We start from the raw sequence: 17,822 nt of genomic DNA, 5'->3' as shown, positions 1-17,822 counted from the left end.
GTGAATGTTCCTGCAGTTCTTCGCCGTTTAGAACGTCTCATGATTTACCCCCCCCCCCCCCCCCGTGTTGGGAAGTCAGCTGTTGGCATCCTACAGAGAGGCTGGCCCCTCGTCTTGGAAGTGGATCCTGATCGTGGTTAGCCTTGGCCCGTTCTTGGGTAGTTAAACGAGAGGTCGTGCTGTGGAGCGATTAGCTCCTCTCGTAGTAATGTGGAATGTCCTCCGGCTCAATATACACGAGTTGTCACTATTAAAATTGCAAAACTTAAACATTGTCCCTGTAAATAATGTGCCCTGCCCAATTACGATGTCTCCCCTGAGAAGGTGCAAATAGAAATCTATGGGCTCTTAGCCAAGTACTTGAAATACGGCACTTGAATAAAATGAAACTGTGTGTGTGTGTGCGCGTGTGGGGTGAGTCTGCACATGGGGAGCAGTGGTTAAGCGCACTGCTCTACAAACCTGCTGACCCGAGGTCTATTCCCGCTTCGGGCCAACACCGGTGACAACTATCTGAAACCACCGCTTGGCCTCCCATAGGTTGACTCAACCTTAAATGGTGCGATGTATAAACATCCTCATTGGAGAGACAAACATCTGGGCGTGGTGCTGGCCACCCACCCCTCGTGTGCCGTGCCGGCCTTTAAAGGAGCTCGCTAACAGCACTTGCCCCAATGGTCTGTTGAAGGCCACGTGGGCGGTCTGCACTTCTACGACGTCACGAAGCATTCCTGGAACCCCGAAGTTGTCAATTGGATCGTCGTAAATCTGAACTTACTTTCCCATAGACCAGGGGTTGCCAACCTGCGGCTCCTGCACCGCATGCGGCTCTTTAAGGACACCGCTTCGTGACGACGTCATTTATTAAGGACCCACCGTCTTGTGTTCGCATGCATTGCGGCTCTTGAAATATTGCATTTGTTACTGAATTCGAATTTTTTTTTCTTGTTATGATGATTGCCTACCCCTGCCGTAGATGGTAGAAATGGTAGAAACATCACCTGGCGATGTGTATTTACACTCATCATCCGTATCTAACGGGTTTAATCGGTAAACATCCATAAAAAACACTCGAATAGTAAAAGCTCCATGCCAAGTCACATCGTAAATCAAGTTTCTGCTTCGTAAATGAATCCGTCCGATTAGCACGGTTGGCTGAGTACGATGGCATAGAAGTTCAACATCCCGACAAACGTGGATTATGTAAACGCCGTGAATGTGGTTTGTTGCAAATCAGACCATCGTGAACCGGAGGCCGCCTATACAGGTCACTTCTTCTGAAAAATAAATTAATACCTCGGTGGACTTTGCCTGGTAGGATGGGGATGGTTTAGTTTAATTTGTATGCTTTTGGATGATTCGTTTACCTTTCTTGTACTTTGCACTGCTATTGTGTTTTCGGATTGTTGCTGTAACGTTCTCACCCCATGCCCCTACTGGACATCTGTGAAACACATTCCTGCGGAGGGAGCTGGTAGGAACGTTGGGTTGCTCGGTCAATGGCCAGGGTCAACGGCGGCGTGGTGTATTCCGCAAATATGCCCGACTGTGAGGGCAGGCACAAGCCGGCGTGAGTAGGTTAAACGTTGAGTTTTATAAGGGCACCACGGGGTGACCAGCCCCTCTCAACCCACCCCTTCCCACCCAGCCCCTCCCCACCCTCCCCTCTCCACCCAGCCCCACCCCTCCCATTTTTGGATCCACGACGGACGGACACAATAATCGCCTGTGGGCTGGTGGAACCAGGTGGTTCCTACCAGTATAAGAGCTTCATAGCTCATCGTATTCCTCCTGCAGTGATTGAAGCCGATTTGTCTTCGCAGGGTGAGCCTGCGGGACGTGGGCCAGAGCTTCACGTTCGTGCTCACGGACGTGAGCGGCACCCAGAGCTTCGGGATATGCCGCATGTGCCCGGCGTCGCACACCTGCCTGGCTCTGCTCAGGTGAGCCACGTGGGGGCGGAGCGGGAGCGGGCTGGGTGGGTCGCAGGGCACCCCCTCATCAGCCGGGCGCATGTGGACAGAGAAGAGAGCTGAAACCGCCCTCTGTGTGTGTGTGAATCGCTCGAGCGTGCGGAAAGGGTCCTTGCTAATGAATGTTCCTGCAGTGGAGAGAAGTGGCATATCGCGACCTCCCCCAGCAAGATTCATGACCATTCACAACGTCGATAGCAGGTGGCCTAGACCTCACCAAAGGTTAGCTCGGCTTTAAATGAATACCCAGTGCTGTTGTGTAAACAACAGTGCTGTTGTGTAAACAACAGCAGCACTAGGGGAGACAAACCGGTCAGGTGTGATTCTGGCAACACAACTTACTTGTGCGCTGTGCTGGCATGAACCATTTCTCTCGAACGGCACTTAATCCCTACAGTCTGTAAGCCGACATTGGAGGGTCACACAACATTATTTTTTGGTGCGATCTGTTGTTTACTTCTGCGTCGAACTGGGACCCATGTCTGAGAGAGAGAGTCCTTGCAGTTTACCAACATTGGTTTAATGAAGCCTGACTTTGCTGATGAGACATTGACCAGTCGAATCTGGGTGCAAAGTTTGCCTGTGTTGAACCAATGCTTCTGAAATTATGCACTCTTGAGAAGGCCGTGCGGCTGATGCGCTTGTAGTGTGTCTATGTGGCAGAATAGCTTGGCAGCATTCATAACTCTTAACCAGTGTTCACATCGATGGTTCAGTTCCCCAAGTCACCCATCATCTTGTGAGGAATTGCCAAGACCTGCCCACCGCTTCGAAGTAGACATTCAAGAAGAGTCGGCAGCTTCGTTCCAGTGCCAATGTCCAAATTCTACTTTTTATATGACTTGGCACGTTGCAACAGAATGCTTTATGAACACTAATAATTACCCACAGCGAGCAATGATTGCCTAGGCCTCCGTTGTGAACGGAATTATCCGATAGGAAGAACGCTCCCAAGGAAAGCAGCAGCTGGCTCACGGCAATGTTTGCTGAGAAAATCTGCTCTCACCCCACTCACCCCACGCACCATGCGTCGTGACGTGATCACGTTCGACGTCGTGACAACACGAGAGCGAGTGACATGGCGGCGCTTCTTGTTTTGCTTCTGGCCTGGGATGTCAAGGTGGCTAGGAGATGTTGACTACCTCGCCTGGTAAAGAGGAGGTCGTGGGTTCGATCCTGACCCTCTCACGCCTGCTGTATATTTGTAGTTTGCGTGTCTCTCTCCCCGTGGTTGCGTAGATTTTTTCTTCGGGTCGTACGGTTTTTTCCTCCACATTTATAATCAACATGTGCTTAGAGCATTTGACTGCTATACATTTCCAGATTATAAGCCACTTTGTTGAGCTATCATTTGTGGCAAGGTTGCTTCTAAAAAAGAGCTGTATGGCTCAGTGGGGCCTTAGTTTGGAAAATAAGAATAGTTTAAATTGTTTTTAGTCTTTAAAGTCTTTTGTCATTAATGAAGCTTCAAGCTCATGTGGTGCAGTCCGGGGCACACGTCTGAGGAGTTTGTAGGTACAAACGTAAGGGGCTGTTTGTTTTTCTCCAAACAAATCAACACATTTGTCAAAAACGCCGTGGCCTTAAAAAAAGAATAAATGATAGGTGACGTTTCGGGCGGTGTCCCGTCTTCATAGCACGTGATGTGCCATGCCATTGCACGTGTGTTATGAAGAATGGGGTTCATTGCCCGAAGCGTCGCCTACGGTGTATACCCTTCCCTCTAAGGCCACAGGGTTATTGACGAATGCGTGGAGTTGTGTTTGTTAATTGTGGCTTGTTGCGCCACTGCCAACGCAGCAGCATCATCGTCAACTAATTTGTTCAGTTTTTAAATTGACGCATGGATAGTTAGACTCTTTGGTTGTTTCGGTAAGTAACGTAGGTAGGAATAAAACAAAATAAATCACGACGTTTCGATAGCAACACAAGGTCTTCAGGTGAAAATCGCGACAGCCGCGATGTCTGCTGCGATGTATCACCTGAAGACGATGGCTTGTGTTGCTATCGAAACGTCGTGATTTATTTTGTGTTATTTTATACCCACGTGACTTGCCAAAAGAACCAAAGGGTATGGATTCCTGCAGTCACGAAAGCTTCAAATCAAGATTGCATGGATAGTTACCTAATAGTATCCATTATGTAACAGTCAAAACGTTTCAATGATCAAAAGTATGACGACGAAATGAACTCATTTATAACACTGGTCAACACACTTTTTCTGGCATAAGGTATTCCAACAGTTTTAAGGTAATGTCTATCACATCAGGTTTTTGAGATATCAAATATTGCATTTTCAATAAAAACTGCAAATGAAAAACATTAAATAATGTAGATATCTACATAAAATTATATTATAAACACACTATCCTAAAAATACAGCACCATATTTTAACACTAAAGCAGTCACTGACTCGCAACTACTTGCAATCATAAGTGACAGAGTTAATTTCGGGTGAAGTCAATGAAAATGGGGTATGTCGATAGCATAAAAATGAGATGTGATGGAGCAAATCTGAGATCAGATTTGGAATCAGCACCCTGACATTAGTCTAGAACAGCTGCAAAAGTCCAGGCCAGAATTTTTTTTTGTTGACCAGTGTAATCATCCAGCATTGCCCGCCCATTAATTTGCGTGGAATACACGCCCGTGGTGGAGACTTGGTGTAGGAGAGACACGACGCGCTAACCCTGCTCAACGCAGTGGGATGCGGCTGACGTCATCACCCAGACGCGTGCGGTGACGTCACCACCGGGCACTTGGCCGCCCATGTGACAGCCAGCAAAACTCTTTTCTTCTTCTGTTTATTTTAAAAATCTAATTATTATATGTTCCCGGCACACTGCATTGTGGGAAGATGTATTCTTGCTAGAATAAGGGTATAAGCCACCCAGCAATGCATTCCTTCAGAAAAAACAAGTGGCAGTTGTGTTTCTCTTTAATTGGCTATCGCCGATGAATTACCTGAATTGAGATTCTCTACTAAGTAGACTCGCTTCAATGCCACAAGTGGGACATCAGTGCAGTGTGAGGCCGCAGAGGCCGGGTCTCCTAAGTGCATGTTGTAAATATATGTGTGTCCGTGTGTCCGTGTGTGTGGCGCTTTCTTCTCTAGTTACCTGCCATGGTTCGACGTTTTCCACCGTCTCCTAAACACCCTGGCTGAGCACATCAACAAGGCAGAGGCACGCCCATGCACGCACGCTCGCACGTACCCACGTCCTCGGTCGACCTCCTTGCCTCCACCTACGCAACATTTCCTCTCACTGCTGCTTCAGCGACCACGGCCTTCTCACGAAGCCCCGGGTCAACCTTTGCACTGTGGGAGGTCACTCATTCCCCCTCTGCTGCCCCCGGGAAGTCTTGGGAAATGGCAGTTCAAATCCCGGTCGTAGATCACTCGGCCTATCATCTCTCTAGACTTGTTTTAACGAGTACCGCTTTGTGGGAAGTCCGCATTGGTGCTTCACTGGAAAGACTGGCCACCATTGTCATCATCGTCAGCCACGTTCTGTCAACTGCTTGACAAGGGCGCCACAACGGCGAGATGTTAACTACCTCGCCTGGTATACGGAAGGTCGTTGGTTTTATCCAGACCCTGATGCCTGTATGTTTGGATCTCCCTGTGATAGTGCGGATTTGTCTCCGGGTCCTCCGGTTTTTCCCTCCACATTTAGAAATATTTAGAGTATTTCGCCGCTATAGGCCACTTTGTTGAGCTATCATTTGTGATAGCCAGGTTGCTTATGAAAAAGAGCCACACAGAGTCCCTGTGTAGAGGGTGTGGGGAGCGGTAGTTGTAGCGGTTAGCATACTACGCTACGAACCCGGTGACGTGAGTTCGATTCCCACTCACGGCCAACACCAGTGACGATTATCTGAACTGGTCCTGGGCCTCTCCTAGGTCGACTCAGCCTCAAATAAGTGCCTGGTGCGGTGTGTAATCATTGACGGCTGGGGAGACAAAGGCGGCCGGGCGTGGTGCTGGCCACCCACCCCCTCGTGCGCCATCCTGGCCTTCATAGGTGCTCGCTAACAGCACTTGCCCCGACAGTCTGTTAGGCTACACGGGTGATCTTTGTCTTGTGTGCAGGAGGGCTGTGTGCAGCAGCTGCTGCTCTCGCTGCACGAGCGCGAGGTCCCGGAGCCCGGCACGCCCCTGCAGCTCACCCAGGTGAGCTGCGTCCACCACCCCCGCTCCCCCCGCCCCCTCGTCCCCCGCCCCACCCGCCCCACCGCTCCCCCCCGCTCCCCCTGCCCCCCCGCCCACCCGCCCCACCCGCCCCCCTGCCCCACCCGCCCCACCCGCCCCACCCGCCCCCCCGCCCCCCCACACCCCCCCCACCCACCCGCCCCCCACCCACCCGCCCCCCACCCGCATTCTCCCCACATCTGCGCTCTCTGCGAGTCGTGCCGGGGCGTGCCGGGGCGTGCCGGGGCGTGCCGGGGCGTGCCGGGTGGTGGCGTGGGGGAAATGCTCGAGTCCAACTCGAGCGCCTTCCCGCGGTGCAGTTTTGTGTCGTTCCCCCCCCTGTTGTTAAGCGTGGGTTCACCCCGGGTTCTCCGATTGCCTCCCACAACTAAAAAAAACACACAATGTCACGCTATTGGCCAAACGTCGCCATTGCGGAAACGTTACCGGCAAATTACTCGATTTGGGTCACTTGGCGTGGTGCTGGGCACCCATCCCCTCGTGTGCCGTGGTGGCCTTCATAGGTGCTGCTCGCTAACAGCACTTGTCCAACAGTCTTAAGGCTTCTAGATTTGAAGCTTTCGTGACTGCAAGGATTCATACTCTTAGTTCTTTCGGTAAAGTCACGTAGGTAAAAAATGAAATTAAAATTAATAAAAATAAAACAATAAAAATCACGACGTTTCGGAGGCAACACAAGCTTCCGTAAAGTAACCCATGTGACTTTACCGAAAGAACTACGAGTATATAGTCTTAAGGCTGTCTTTGTTGATGAAGCCAAGCGTGCCTGTGTTGGTGGTGGTGGTGGTGACCATGATTAATGTTGCAAACGGTGGCATGTTTTGCAGCTCACTTACTTCATCTCTCCGGATCTCAGAGAGCTGCCAACGATTCCAGAAAATGTGAGAAGTGGGCAAGTATGGAGTGGGATGAACGCAGTGTAATGGTTTCATGAGTTTGTTGACGTCACAAAGATGACTTTCGTGGTACTGGGGATGATGGAGTGGACGGCAGCTCATTCTCTATTAAGCAGCGGGGAGAGAGAAGGAGCGCTGTGTAGGAAAGGGAAGAGGGGGGGCGGGGGAGAAGGAAGAACCGGGCCAAGATATCGGGGATGGGAGGGTGCTGGTGATGACGATGAGAGGGGAGGGTAGGGAAGAGAGTGAGAAGAGAGAAGGGAGGAGAGAGCAGTCGTGAGTTGCACAGAGTAGCAGTGGCGTCTGTTTTCAGAGGGGGTGGCGGGGAGAGGGGAGGGATTCAGGGTGCTGGTGGCCACGCAGAGAAGCCAGGTGGTTTACGGGAGGCTTGAGCTGATTCAGATCGAGAAATAGAACAGGCACAACGTTGCCTTTATTGTGCAACGTTAGCCGACTCGAGGTTTGTTTGTTGTGAAGATGGTGTGCGTAGCGAAGTTGGCAAGTAGTTTTGGTTCAGACTTCTACACGTGGATGTCACTGGGTAATACCGGCTCAAGCGAGGCACGGTGTGCGATGTATCGACATCGCGGACACCCCGTACACGTGGGTGTAGTACCAGCCTTAGAGGGACTCGGTGAGCGCTGAGTTATGGCGCTGAGTGGCACCACACGTGGCGTGCAGGGTCGATCCCTACAGGATGGGGTGTGAGAGTGTCGGGCATAGAATGGGGTTACCCCAGGCCGTGGCACTCTGGTTGACCCTGGAAGGCACGTGACGAGTAAGATATACACAGAGGCCCCCAAGTGGGGGGCTAGGGATGGTCACGTGTCGGGCGAGATATTGCTAGAGGGTTCGAGAAGGTGGTCGTGGCCAAGGGCGGGGCCAGCCACGACCCGTGAGGATATTCACCGGGTCCCCAGAGGGACCGGGGTTCAGCGTTGCTGTTGTCATCCTGAAGATCTACGTTCTATGTTCTACGTCTGAGAAGAGTCACCAACACGTGGACATGGATCCAGGCCGTGGTCCGGTCCATTGTAGCTACTCCCAATGTCATTAGTGTCGTTAGCCTGGTGGTTACGTAGCTAGTTATGTTGTAACTAGTGTAGCTAGCCTGGTGGTGACGTAGCTAGTTATGGTGTAACTAGTGCAGCTAGCCTGGTGGTGACGTAGCTAGTTATGTTGTAACTAGTGTAGCTAGCCTGGTGGTGACGTAGCTAGTTATGTTGTAACTAGTGTAGCTAGCCTGGTGGTTACGTAGCTAGTTATGGTGTAACTAGTGCAGTTAGCCTGGTGGTGACGTAGCTAGTTATGTTGTAACTACTGTAGCTAGCCTGGTGGTTACGTAGCTAGTTATGGTGTAACTAGTGTAGTTAGCCTGGTGGTGACGTAGCTAGTTATGTTGTAACTAGTGCAGCTAGCCTGGTGGTGACGTAGCTAGTTATGTTGTAACTAGTGTAGTTAGCCTGGTGGTGACGTAGCTAGTTATGGTGTAACTAGTGCAGCTAGCCTGGTGGTGACGTAGCTAGTTATGTTGTAACTAGTGTAGCTAGCCTGGTGGTGACGTAGCTAGTTATGGTGTAACTAGTGTAGTTAGCCTGGTGGTGACGTAGCTAGTTATGTTGTAACTAGTGTAGCTAGCCTGGTGGTGACGTAGTTAGTTATGGTGTAACTAGTGTAGTTAGCCTGGTGGTGACGTAGCTAGTTATGTTGTAACTAGTGCGGTTAGCCTGGTGGTGATGTAGCTAGTTATGTTGTAACTACTGTAGCTAGCCTGGTGGTGACGTAGCTAGTTATGTTGTAACTAGTGCAGCTAGCCTGGTGGTTATGTAGCTAGTTATGTTGTAACTAGTGTAGTTAGCCTGGTGGTGACGTAGCTAGTTATGTTGTAACTAGTGTAGCTAGCCTGGTGGTTATGTAGCTAGTTATGTTGTAACTAGTGTAGTTAGCCTGGTGGTGACGTAGCTAGTTATGGTGTAACTAGTGTAGCTAGCCTGGTGGTGACGTAGCTAGTTATGGTGTAACTAGTGCAGCTAGCCTGGTGGTGACGTAGCTAGTTATGGTGTAACTAGTGTAGCTAGCCTGGTGGTGACGTAGCTAGTTATGGTGTAACTAGTGTAGCTAGCCTGGTGGTGACGTAGCTAGTTATGGTGTAACTAGTGTAGTTAGCCTGGTGGTGACGTAGCTAGTTATGTTGTAACTAGTGTAGCTAGCCTGGTGGTTATGTAGCTAGTTATGTTGTAACTAGTGTAGTTAGCCTGGTGGTGACGTAGCTAGTTATGTTGTAACTAGTGCAGCTAGCCTGGTGGTGACGTAGCTAGTTATGTTGTAACTAGTGTAGCTAGCCTGGTGGTGACGTAGCTAGTTATGTTGTAACTAGTGCAGTTAGCCTGGTGGTGACGTAGCTAGTTATGTTGTAACTAGTGTAGCTAGCCTGGTGGTGACGTAGCTAGTTTTGTGTAACTAGTGTAGCTAGCCTGGTGGTGACGTAGCTAGTTGTGTTGTAACTAGTGTAGTTAGCCTGGTGGTGATGTAGCTAGTTTTGTTGTAACTAGTGTAGCTAGCCTGGTGGTTATGTAGCTAGTTATGTTGTAACTAGTGTAGTTAGCCTGGTGGTAACGTAGCTAGTTATGTTGTAACTAGTGTAGTTAGCCTGGTGGTGACGTAGCTAGTTATGTTGTAACTAGTGTAGTTAGCCTGGTGGTTATGTAGCTAGTTATGTGTAACTAGTGTAGCTAGCCTGGTGGTTATGTAGCTAGTTATGGTGTAACTAGTGTAGCTAGCCTGGTGGTGACGTAGCTAGTTATGGTGTAACTAGTGTAGTTAGCCTGGTGGTTATGTAGCTAGTTATGGTGTAACTAGTGTAGTTAGCCTGGTGGTTATGTAGCTAGTTATGGTGTAACTAGTGCAGCTAGCCTGGTGGTAACGTAGCTAGTTATGGTGTAACTAGTGCAGCTAGCCTGGTGGTTACGTAGCTAGTTATGGTGTAACTAGTGTAGCTAGCCTGGTGGTGACGTAGCTAGTTATGGTGTAACTAGTGCAGCTAGCCTGGTGGTTACATAGCTAGTTATGTTGTAACTAGTGCAGCTAGCCTGGTGGTTAAGTAGCTAGTTATGGTGTAACTAGTGTAGCTAGCCTGGTGGTGACGTAGCTAGTTATGTTGTAACTAGTGCAGTTAGCCTGGTGGTTACGAATCTAGTTATGTTGTAACTAGTGCAGCTAGCCTGGTGGTGACGTAGCTAGTTATGGTGTAACTAGTGTAGCTAGCCTGGTGGTTAAATAGCTAGTTATGTTGTAACTAGTGTAGTTAGCCTGGTGGTTACATAGCTAGTTATGTTGTAACTAGTGTAGTTAGCTTCGTGGTTACATAGCTAGTTATGTTGTAACTAGTGTAGCTAGCCTGGTGGTTATGTAGCTAGTTATGTTGTAACTAGTGTAGCTAGCCTGTTGGTTACATAGCTAGTTATGTTGTAACTACTGTAGCTAGCCTGGTGGTGACGTAGCTAGTTATGTTGTAACTAGTGCAGCTAGCCTGGTGGTTATGTAGCTAGTTATGTTGTAACTAGTGTAGTTAGCCTGGTGGTGATGTAGCTAGTTATGTTGTAACTAGTGTAGCTAGCCTGGTGGTTATGTAGCTAGTTATGTTGTAACTAGTGTAGTTAGCCTGGTGGTGACGTAGCTAGTTATGTTGTAACTAGTGCAGTTAGCCTGGTGGTGACGTAGCTAGTTATGTTGTAACTAGTGTAGTTAGCCTGGTGGTTATGTAGCTAGTTATGTGTAACTAGTGTAGCTAGCCTGGTGGTTATGTAGCTAGTTATGGTGTAACTAGTGTAGCTAGCCTGGTGGTGACGTAGCTAGTTATGGTGTAACTAGTGTAGTTAGCCTGGTGGTTATGTAGCTAGTTATGGTGTAACTAGTGTAGTTAGCCTGGTGGTTATGTAGCTAGTTATGGTGTAACTAGTGCAGCTAGCCTGGTGGTAACGTAGCTAGTTATGGTGTAACTAGTGCAGCTAGCCTGGTGGTTACGTAGCTAGTTATGGTGTAACTAGTGTAGCTAGCCTGGTGGTGACGTAGCTAGTTATGGTGTAACTAGTGCAGCTAGCCTGGTGGTTACATAGCTAGTTATGTTGTAACTAGTGCAGCTAGCCTGGTGGTTAAGTAGCTAGTTATGGTGTAACTAGTGTAGCTAGCCTGGTGGTGACGTAGCTAGTTATGTTGTAACTAGTGCAGTTAGCCTGGTGGTTACGAAGCTAGTTATGTTGTAACTAGTGCAGCTAGCCTGGTGGTGACGTAGCTAGTTATGGTGTAACTAGTGTAGCTAGCCTGGTGGTTACATAGCTAGTTATGTTGTAACTAGTGTAGTTAGCCTGGTGGTTACATAGCTAGTTATGTTGTAACTAGTGTAGTTAGCCTCGTGGTTACATAGCTAGTTATGTTGTAACTAGTGTAGCTAGCCTGGTGGTTATGTAGCTAGTTATGTTGTAACTAGTGTAGCTAGCATGTTGGTTACATAGCTAGTTATGTTGTAACTACTGTAGCTAGCCTGGTGGTGACGTAGCTAGTTATGTTGTAACTAGTGCAGCTAGCCTGGTGGTTATGTAGCTAGTTATGTTGTAACTAGTGTAGTTAGCCTGGTGGTGATGTAGCTAGTTATGTTGTAACTAGTGTAGCTAGCCTGGTGGTTATGTAGCTAGTTATGTTGTAACTAGTGTAGTTAGCCTGGTGGTGACGTAGCTAGTTATGTTGTAACTAGTGTAGTTAGCCTGGTGGTTATGTAGCTAGTTATGTTGTAACTAGTGTAGCTAGCCTGGTGGTTATGTAGCTAGTTATGTTGTAACTAGTGTAGCTAGCATGGTGGTTACATAGCTAGTTATGTTGTAACTAGTGTAGCTAGCCTGGTGGTTACATAGCTAGTTATGTTGTAACTAGTGTAGCTAGCCTGGTGGTTACATAGCTAGTTATGTTGTAACTAGTGTAGCTAGCCTGGTGGTGACGTAGCTAGTTATGGTGTAACTAGTGTAGCTAGCCTGGTGGTGACGTAGCTAGTTATGTTGTAACTAGTGTAGCTAGCCTGGTGGTGACGTAGCTAGTTATGTTGTAACTAGTGTAGTTAGCCTGGTGGTGACGTAGCTAGTTATGGTTTAACTAGTGTAGCTAGCCTGGTGGTTACGTAGCAAGTTATGTGTAACTAGTGTAGTTAGCCTGGTGGTGACGTAGCTAGTTATGGTGTAACTAGTGTAGCTAGCCCGGTGCTGACGTAGCTAGTTATGGTATAACTAGTGTAGCTAGCCTGGTGGTTACGTAGCTAGTTATGTGTAACTAGTGTAGCTAGCCTGGTGGTGACGTAGCTAGTTATGTTGTAACTAGTGTAGCTAGCCTGGTGGTGACGTAGCTAGTTATGTTGTAACTAGTGTAGCTAGCCTGGTGGTTACATAGCTAGTTATGGTGTAACTAGTGTAGCTAGTCTGGTGGTGACGTAGCTAGTTATGTGTAACTAGTGTAGCTAGCCTGGTGGTTACATAGCTAGTTATGTTGTAACTAGTGTAGCTAGCCTGGTGGTTACATAGCTAGTCATGGTGTAACTAGTGTAGCTAGCCTGGTGGTGACGTAGCTAGTTATGTGTAACTAGTGTAGCTAGCCTGATGGTTACATAGCTAGTTATGGTGTAACTAGTGTAGCTAGCCTGGTGGTGACGTAGCTAGTTATGTGTAACTAGTGTAGCTAGCCTGGTGGTGACGTAGCTAGTTATGTTTTAACTAGTGTAGCTAGCCTGGTGGTGACGTAGCTAATTATGGTGTAACTAGTGTAGCTAGCCTGGTGGTGACGTAGCTAGTTATGTTGTAACTAGTGTAGCTAGCCTGGTGGTGACGTAGCTAGTTATGTTGTAACTAGTGTAGCTAGCCTGGTGGTGACGTAGCTAGTTATGGTGTAACTAGTGTAGCTAGCCTGGTGGTGACGTAGCTAGTTATGGTGTAACTAGTGTAGCTAGCCTGGTGGTGACGTAGCTAGTTATGTGTAACTAGTGTCGTTAGCCTGGTGGTTACGTAGCTAGTTATGGTGTAACTAGTGCAGCTAGCCTGGTGGTGACGTAGCTAGTTATGTTGTAACTAGTGTAGCTAGCCTGGTGGTGACGTAGCTAGTTATGGTGTAACTAGTGTAGCTAGCCTGGTGGTGACGTAGCTAGTTATGTTGTAACTAGTGTAGCTAGCCTGGTGGTGACGTAGCTAGTTATGTTGTAACTAGTGTAGCTAGCCTGGTGGTGACGTAGCTAGTTATGGTGTAACTAGTGTAGCTAGCCTGGTGGTGACGTAGCTAGTTATGTTGTAACTAGTGTAGCTAGCCTGGTGGTGACGTAGCTAGTTATGTTGTAACTAGTGTAGCTAGCCTGGTGGTGACGTAGCTAGTTATGTTGTAACTAGTGTAGCTAGCCTGGTGGTGACGTAGCTAGTTATGGTGTAACTAGTGTAGCTAGCCTGGTGGTGACGTAGCTAGTTATGTTGTAACTAGTGTAGCTAGCCTGGTGGTGACGTAGCTAGTTATGTTGTAACTAGTGTCGTTAGCCTGGTGGTTATGTAGCTAGTTATGTTGTAACTAGTGTAGTTAGCCTGGTGGTTACATAGCTAGTTATGTTGTAACTAGTGTAGTTAGCCTGGTGGTTACATAGCTAGTTATGGTGTAACTAGTGTAGCTAGCCTGGTGGTGACGTAGCTAGTTATGTTGTAACTAGTGTAGTTAGCCTGGTGGTTATGTAGCTAGTTATGTTGTAACTGGTGTAGCTAGCCTGGTGGTTATGTAGCTAGTTATGGTGTAACTAGTGTAGTTAGCCTGCTGGTTACGTAGCTAGTTATGTTGTAACTAGTGCAGCTAGCCTGGTGGTGACGTAGCTAGTTATGGTGTAACTAGTGCAGCTAGCCTGGTGGTGACGTAGATAGTTATGGTGTAACTAGTGTAGCTAGCCTGGTGGTTACATAGCTAGTTATGTTGTAACTAGTGTAGTTAGCCTGCTGGTTACGTAGCTAGTTATGTTGTAACTAGTGCAGCTAGCCTGGTGGTGACGTAGCTAGTTATGTTGTAACTAGTGTCGTTAGCCTGGTGGTTACGTAGCTAGTTATGGTGTAACTAGTGTAGCTAGCCTGGTGGTGACGTAGCTAGTTATGTTGTAACTAGTGTAGCTAGCCTGGTGGTTATGTAGCTAGTTATGTTGTAACTAGTGTAGTTAGCCTGGTGGTTACATAGCTAGTTATGTTGTAACTAGTGTAGTTAGCCTGGTGGTTACATAGCTAGTTATGGTGTAACTAGTGTAGCTAGCCTGGTGGTGACGTAGCTAGTTATGTTGTAACTAGTGTAGTTAGCCTGGTGGTTATGTAGCTAGTTATGTTGTAACTAGTGTAGCTAGCCTGGTGGTTATGTAGCTAGTTATGTTGTAACTAGTGCAGCTAGCCTGGTGGTTACATAGCTAGTTATGTTGTAACTAGTGCAGCTAGCCTGGTGGTTATGTAGCTAGTTATGGTGTAACTAGTGTAGTTAGTCTGGTGGTGACGTAGCTAGTTATGTTGTAACTAGTGTAGCTAGCCTGGTGGTCCACAACCACAGGTTGTTATCTGGTAAAGGGGCAGTTACCCTTTGAGTTGGTATCAATAAATGTGTTTCCTCCAAAGAGTGCATCTGCTACTCGGTTGAATCCACTACAAATGTAATCGTGGTGGTCACCTGACTCCCTTCGGGCATCTGGCTTGCCGCAATGCGTGTGCAGCTCCATGCCTGTGCCCCAGGCACAGCTGACGGGCGCTCTTAATTGGCGCTCATGCTTATGAATGTGCACCTACCCCCCGAGGTGTCGGACTGAGCGGAATGTGTCTTTGTGCGGTGTCCGTGTGCGGCATCGCCCGGCAGCGCAACCTGACGGAGTTCACGGTGGCCGTGGACGTGCCCAACACGCTGCAGCTGTACGCCAGCCTCCTCAACGAGCGGCGGATCATCGTCACCTCCTCCAAGATCAGCACGGTAACGCGCACTGCCGCCCCGCGGCGCGCGCGACACTCGCGCGTGTCGACGGGCGCAGTCTTACCGCTGCCCTGGAGCACCTCCGATTTGCACGGTTGGCTACGTACGTTGCGAAAGGAGTTCAACATACGTACGGAGCGGAACAAGGCCCCTGCCGCAGCGGTGTAGTGGCCAGCGCTTCGGAAGCGAAGTCCAGAGGCCGCCGCTGCGACTCCATCCCACGGCGTGGCAGTTGAAACAACGGTGTCTCACGTCCTCCCCTTGCTCCCCCCGCCACCGCCTCCATTCACCCACCGCCAGGAATGGGGTTCACCCACCGCAGCAGTCGATTGGCAGGCTGTGTGTGGTGGGGTAAAGCGTGGGTACGGCCCACTCATTGATCTTCGTGCTTAGTTGGTAGTCCTCTGATTAGCACGTACAGCGCATAAGAAGTTCAACGTCTTCCGACGCTTCTGGGCAGTGCGGAAGAGTCGACCACAATACCCTCTCGGAGTTTGCCGTAGGGGAAGCCTGTTGTCCGCCAGCAGTGGCATGAGCGAGCGATGGAGGAATACGGTATGGGCTAGGCCAGGGGTCGGGAACCGAAATCACAAGAAGGGCCATTTGTTTTCGAATTTGGTTAAACAACTCAATATTTCAAGAGACGGCGATGCACTGTGTGGTGAATAGGGGAGGGTGAGGCCTCAATAAATGACGTCACGAAGCAGCAGTTTGCCGACCCCTGGGCTAAGCGTACGCTACTGGAAATGGCCTGAAACTCTGAAATAGGCCCATCGCCCGAAACGTTCGCCTGGCTTATTAGCTCGTGATTTTGTCCTCACGTTAATGACGACGGTGTCATCGTTGCCTGTGGCTCGTGCCTGTGCGCCACTGCTCACGTAGGGGGATGTTTACGTTAACGCTGCTTCGCGAAAAAGCTGAACATTCTAGATGTAATGTTTTCGTGACTGCAAGGATCCAGACTTTTTGGTTTTTTTGGTAAAGTCACGTGGGTGAAAATTGTAATAAATAAATTTAAATTAAAACAAGTAAATTAAATCACGACGTTTCTCCAGCCCCCATCCGTCCCTGCACACCACAACCCCCCCCCCCCCCCCCCCCCTGAACTCCTGCAGCCACAACTCTACAAAACCCCAACCCCCCCAACCCCCCCCCCATTCCCCCCCTCCTGTACCTATATAAAGCCACAACAGCAGATCATTTTTTTCACCTGATGACGGACGCTTGTGTTGCGACCGAAACGTCGTGATTTTATTTAGTTGTTTTCATTTTAATTTATTTTATTACATTTTTACCAACATGACTTTACCGGAAAAAAAGAAAGGTGTACATATGAAGTATATGATTCGAAACCTCCCGGGCAAGTCCACAGCATGGCCACACAGCACATTGCTCTGTAATTAGGGCTCGTGTGCCAAGCCGTACTCTTGTTGATACTTTTGGCATTTATATTATTTTGTAGTTGCGGTGTGGCACGGTGATGAGACCTTATGTGGGTGAAACGCATTCCTGTTGCTCAAACTCTATTGTAATGCCCATTGCACCTGCGTTTCTGTTTCCCTTGCTCCAAAGAATGATGAGCACATTGTCACAAAGCTGCGTGGTAATCCGCGACAAAATGTTGAGATGTGATATTGCTCGGCTGGTCCATTAAAGTTGATCACCAACGCTCTCAGGAGTTGGGCCGCTAGGGAGTCTAACGGCGACCTGGGTTCCTGGCCACGGCCGACATCAGTGGCAAAATACCTGAAGCCGTTCTGGGCCTCCTGTAGGTCGGCCCGGCCTGGTGCACCGTTTCAGCATCAGGATTGTGGAGACGGACCCGGTGAAGGCCACCACCAACGCCTCGTGGGCCGTGCCCGCCTTGATCGGATTCTCACCACCCCCCCACCCCCTGCCCCCCTTCCCTTTCCTGCCCTTACCCTCCTCTAAAATTGCCACGTATCTGCACCATGGCAGCAGATGCGGATGCCTGACGCACAAATGTAAACTTTAAAACTCTCCAGTAGTGCGCGACTGTGGTCATCCAGATCAGACCGTGCGACTTGTATAACGACGCAATTCCCCGATGCACAAATACGAAGGAGACATCGCAGCGATGATGCACTCCGCTGCTCCTGACGCCGTTGTCTGCTGGCTTGACCACCACCTGAACGTGACATTGTAGTTGTTGCCCTGCATCTAATATCGGTAGCCATACGGCAAGAAGCGACAACGTTCCTCAACGTTACCCACCATGTGAGTAGGGAGCCATTGAGCTCAATCTGCCTTTCCCTCCGCCGACCTCGCGGGCACCCGGCCTTGGGCTTGTCGTCCGCGGAATCACTGTACCTCCTATCCCCGATCGCTCGTGCTTCATATAAGCTCACCAACAGCACTTGCCTCAACAGTTTGTGTAGGCTACACGGGGGTGGGGTGGACCTTTGTGTGTCTGTGTGCGAGGCGTGCAGCTGTCGTCATGCGTCCACGCGCTGGCGTTGCTGCTCTACCCCATGAGCTGGCAGCACGTGTACATCCCCCTACTGCCTCCACACCTGCTCGAGTACTGCAGGCAAGCACCGCCGCCACCGTCACCACCACCGTCACCCCCCGCCCGATGTTCGTAGCTGCTATCCTTTGCCGCAGGAGGCCAAAAACCACGGCGCTGTCACCGCCGTGCGGTGGCGACGTGGCGAGCCGAGCGACGGGCAAGGGCGACGGAGCCGTCGGAAAGTTACAACTTGAGCCATGGGGGGCAG

The 17,822-nt window shown here is 49.3% G+C and overlaps 1 protein-coding gene across 4 annotated transcripts in view; it reads left to right on the top strand.

The window, feature by feature from the left end:
- Positions 1 to 17,822, top strand: part of LOC133348653 (DENN domain-containing protein 1B-like) — a 50,668-nt gene that overhangs the window by 13,007 nt on the left and 19,839 nt on the right. For all 4 annotated transcript variants that reach the window (XM_061561588.1, XM_061561587.1, XM_061561585.1 and 1 more), the window contains 6 exons: positions 1,824 to 1,943; positions 5,090 to 5,159; positions 6,068 to 6,148; positions 7,015 to 7,068; positions 14,974 to 15,084; positions 17,535 to 17,635. In XM_061561588.1, the coding sequence (XP_061417572.1) occupies positions 1,824 to 1,943; positions 5,090 to 5,159; positions 6,068 to 6,148; positions 7,015 to 7,068; positions 14,974 to 15,084; positions 17,535 to 17,635 (537 nt within the window). The remainder of the gene's footprint in view (positions 1 to 1,823; positions 1,944 to 5,089; positions 5,160 to 6,067; positions 6,149 to 7,014; positions 7,069 to 14,973; positions 15,085 to 17,534; positions 17,636 to 17,822) is intronic.

Source organism: Lethenteron reissneri, chromosome 27 (assembly GCF_015708825.2).
Source record: "Lethenteron reissneri isolate LAM-NWPU_2019-01 chromosome 27, ASM1570882v1, whole genome shotgun sequence".
Lineage (NCBI taxonomy): Eukaryota > Metazoa > Chordata > Hyperoartia > Petromyzontiformes > Petromyzontidae > Lethenteron > Lethenteron reissneri.
The sequence above is the reverse complement of the archived record's forward strand: the minus strand, read 5'-3'. Positions and strand labels throughout refer to the sequence as shown.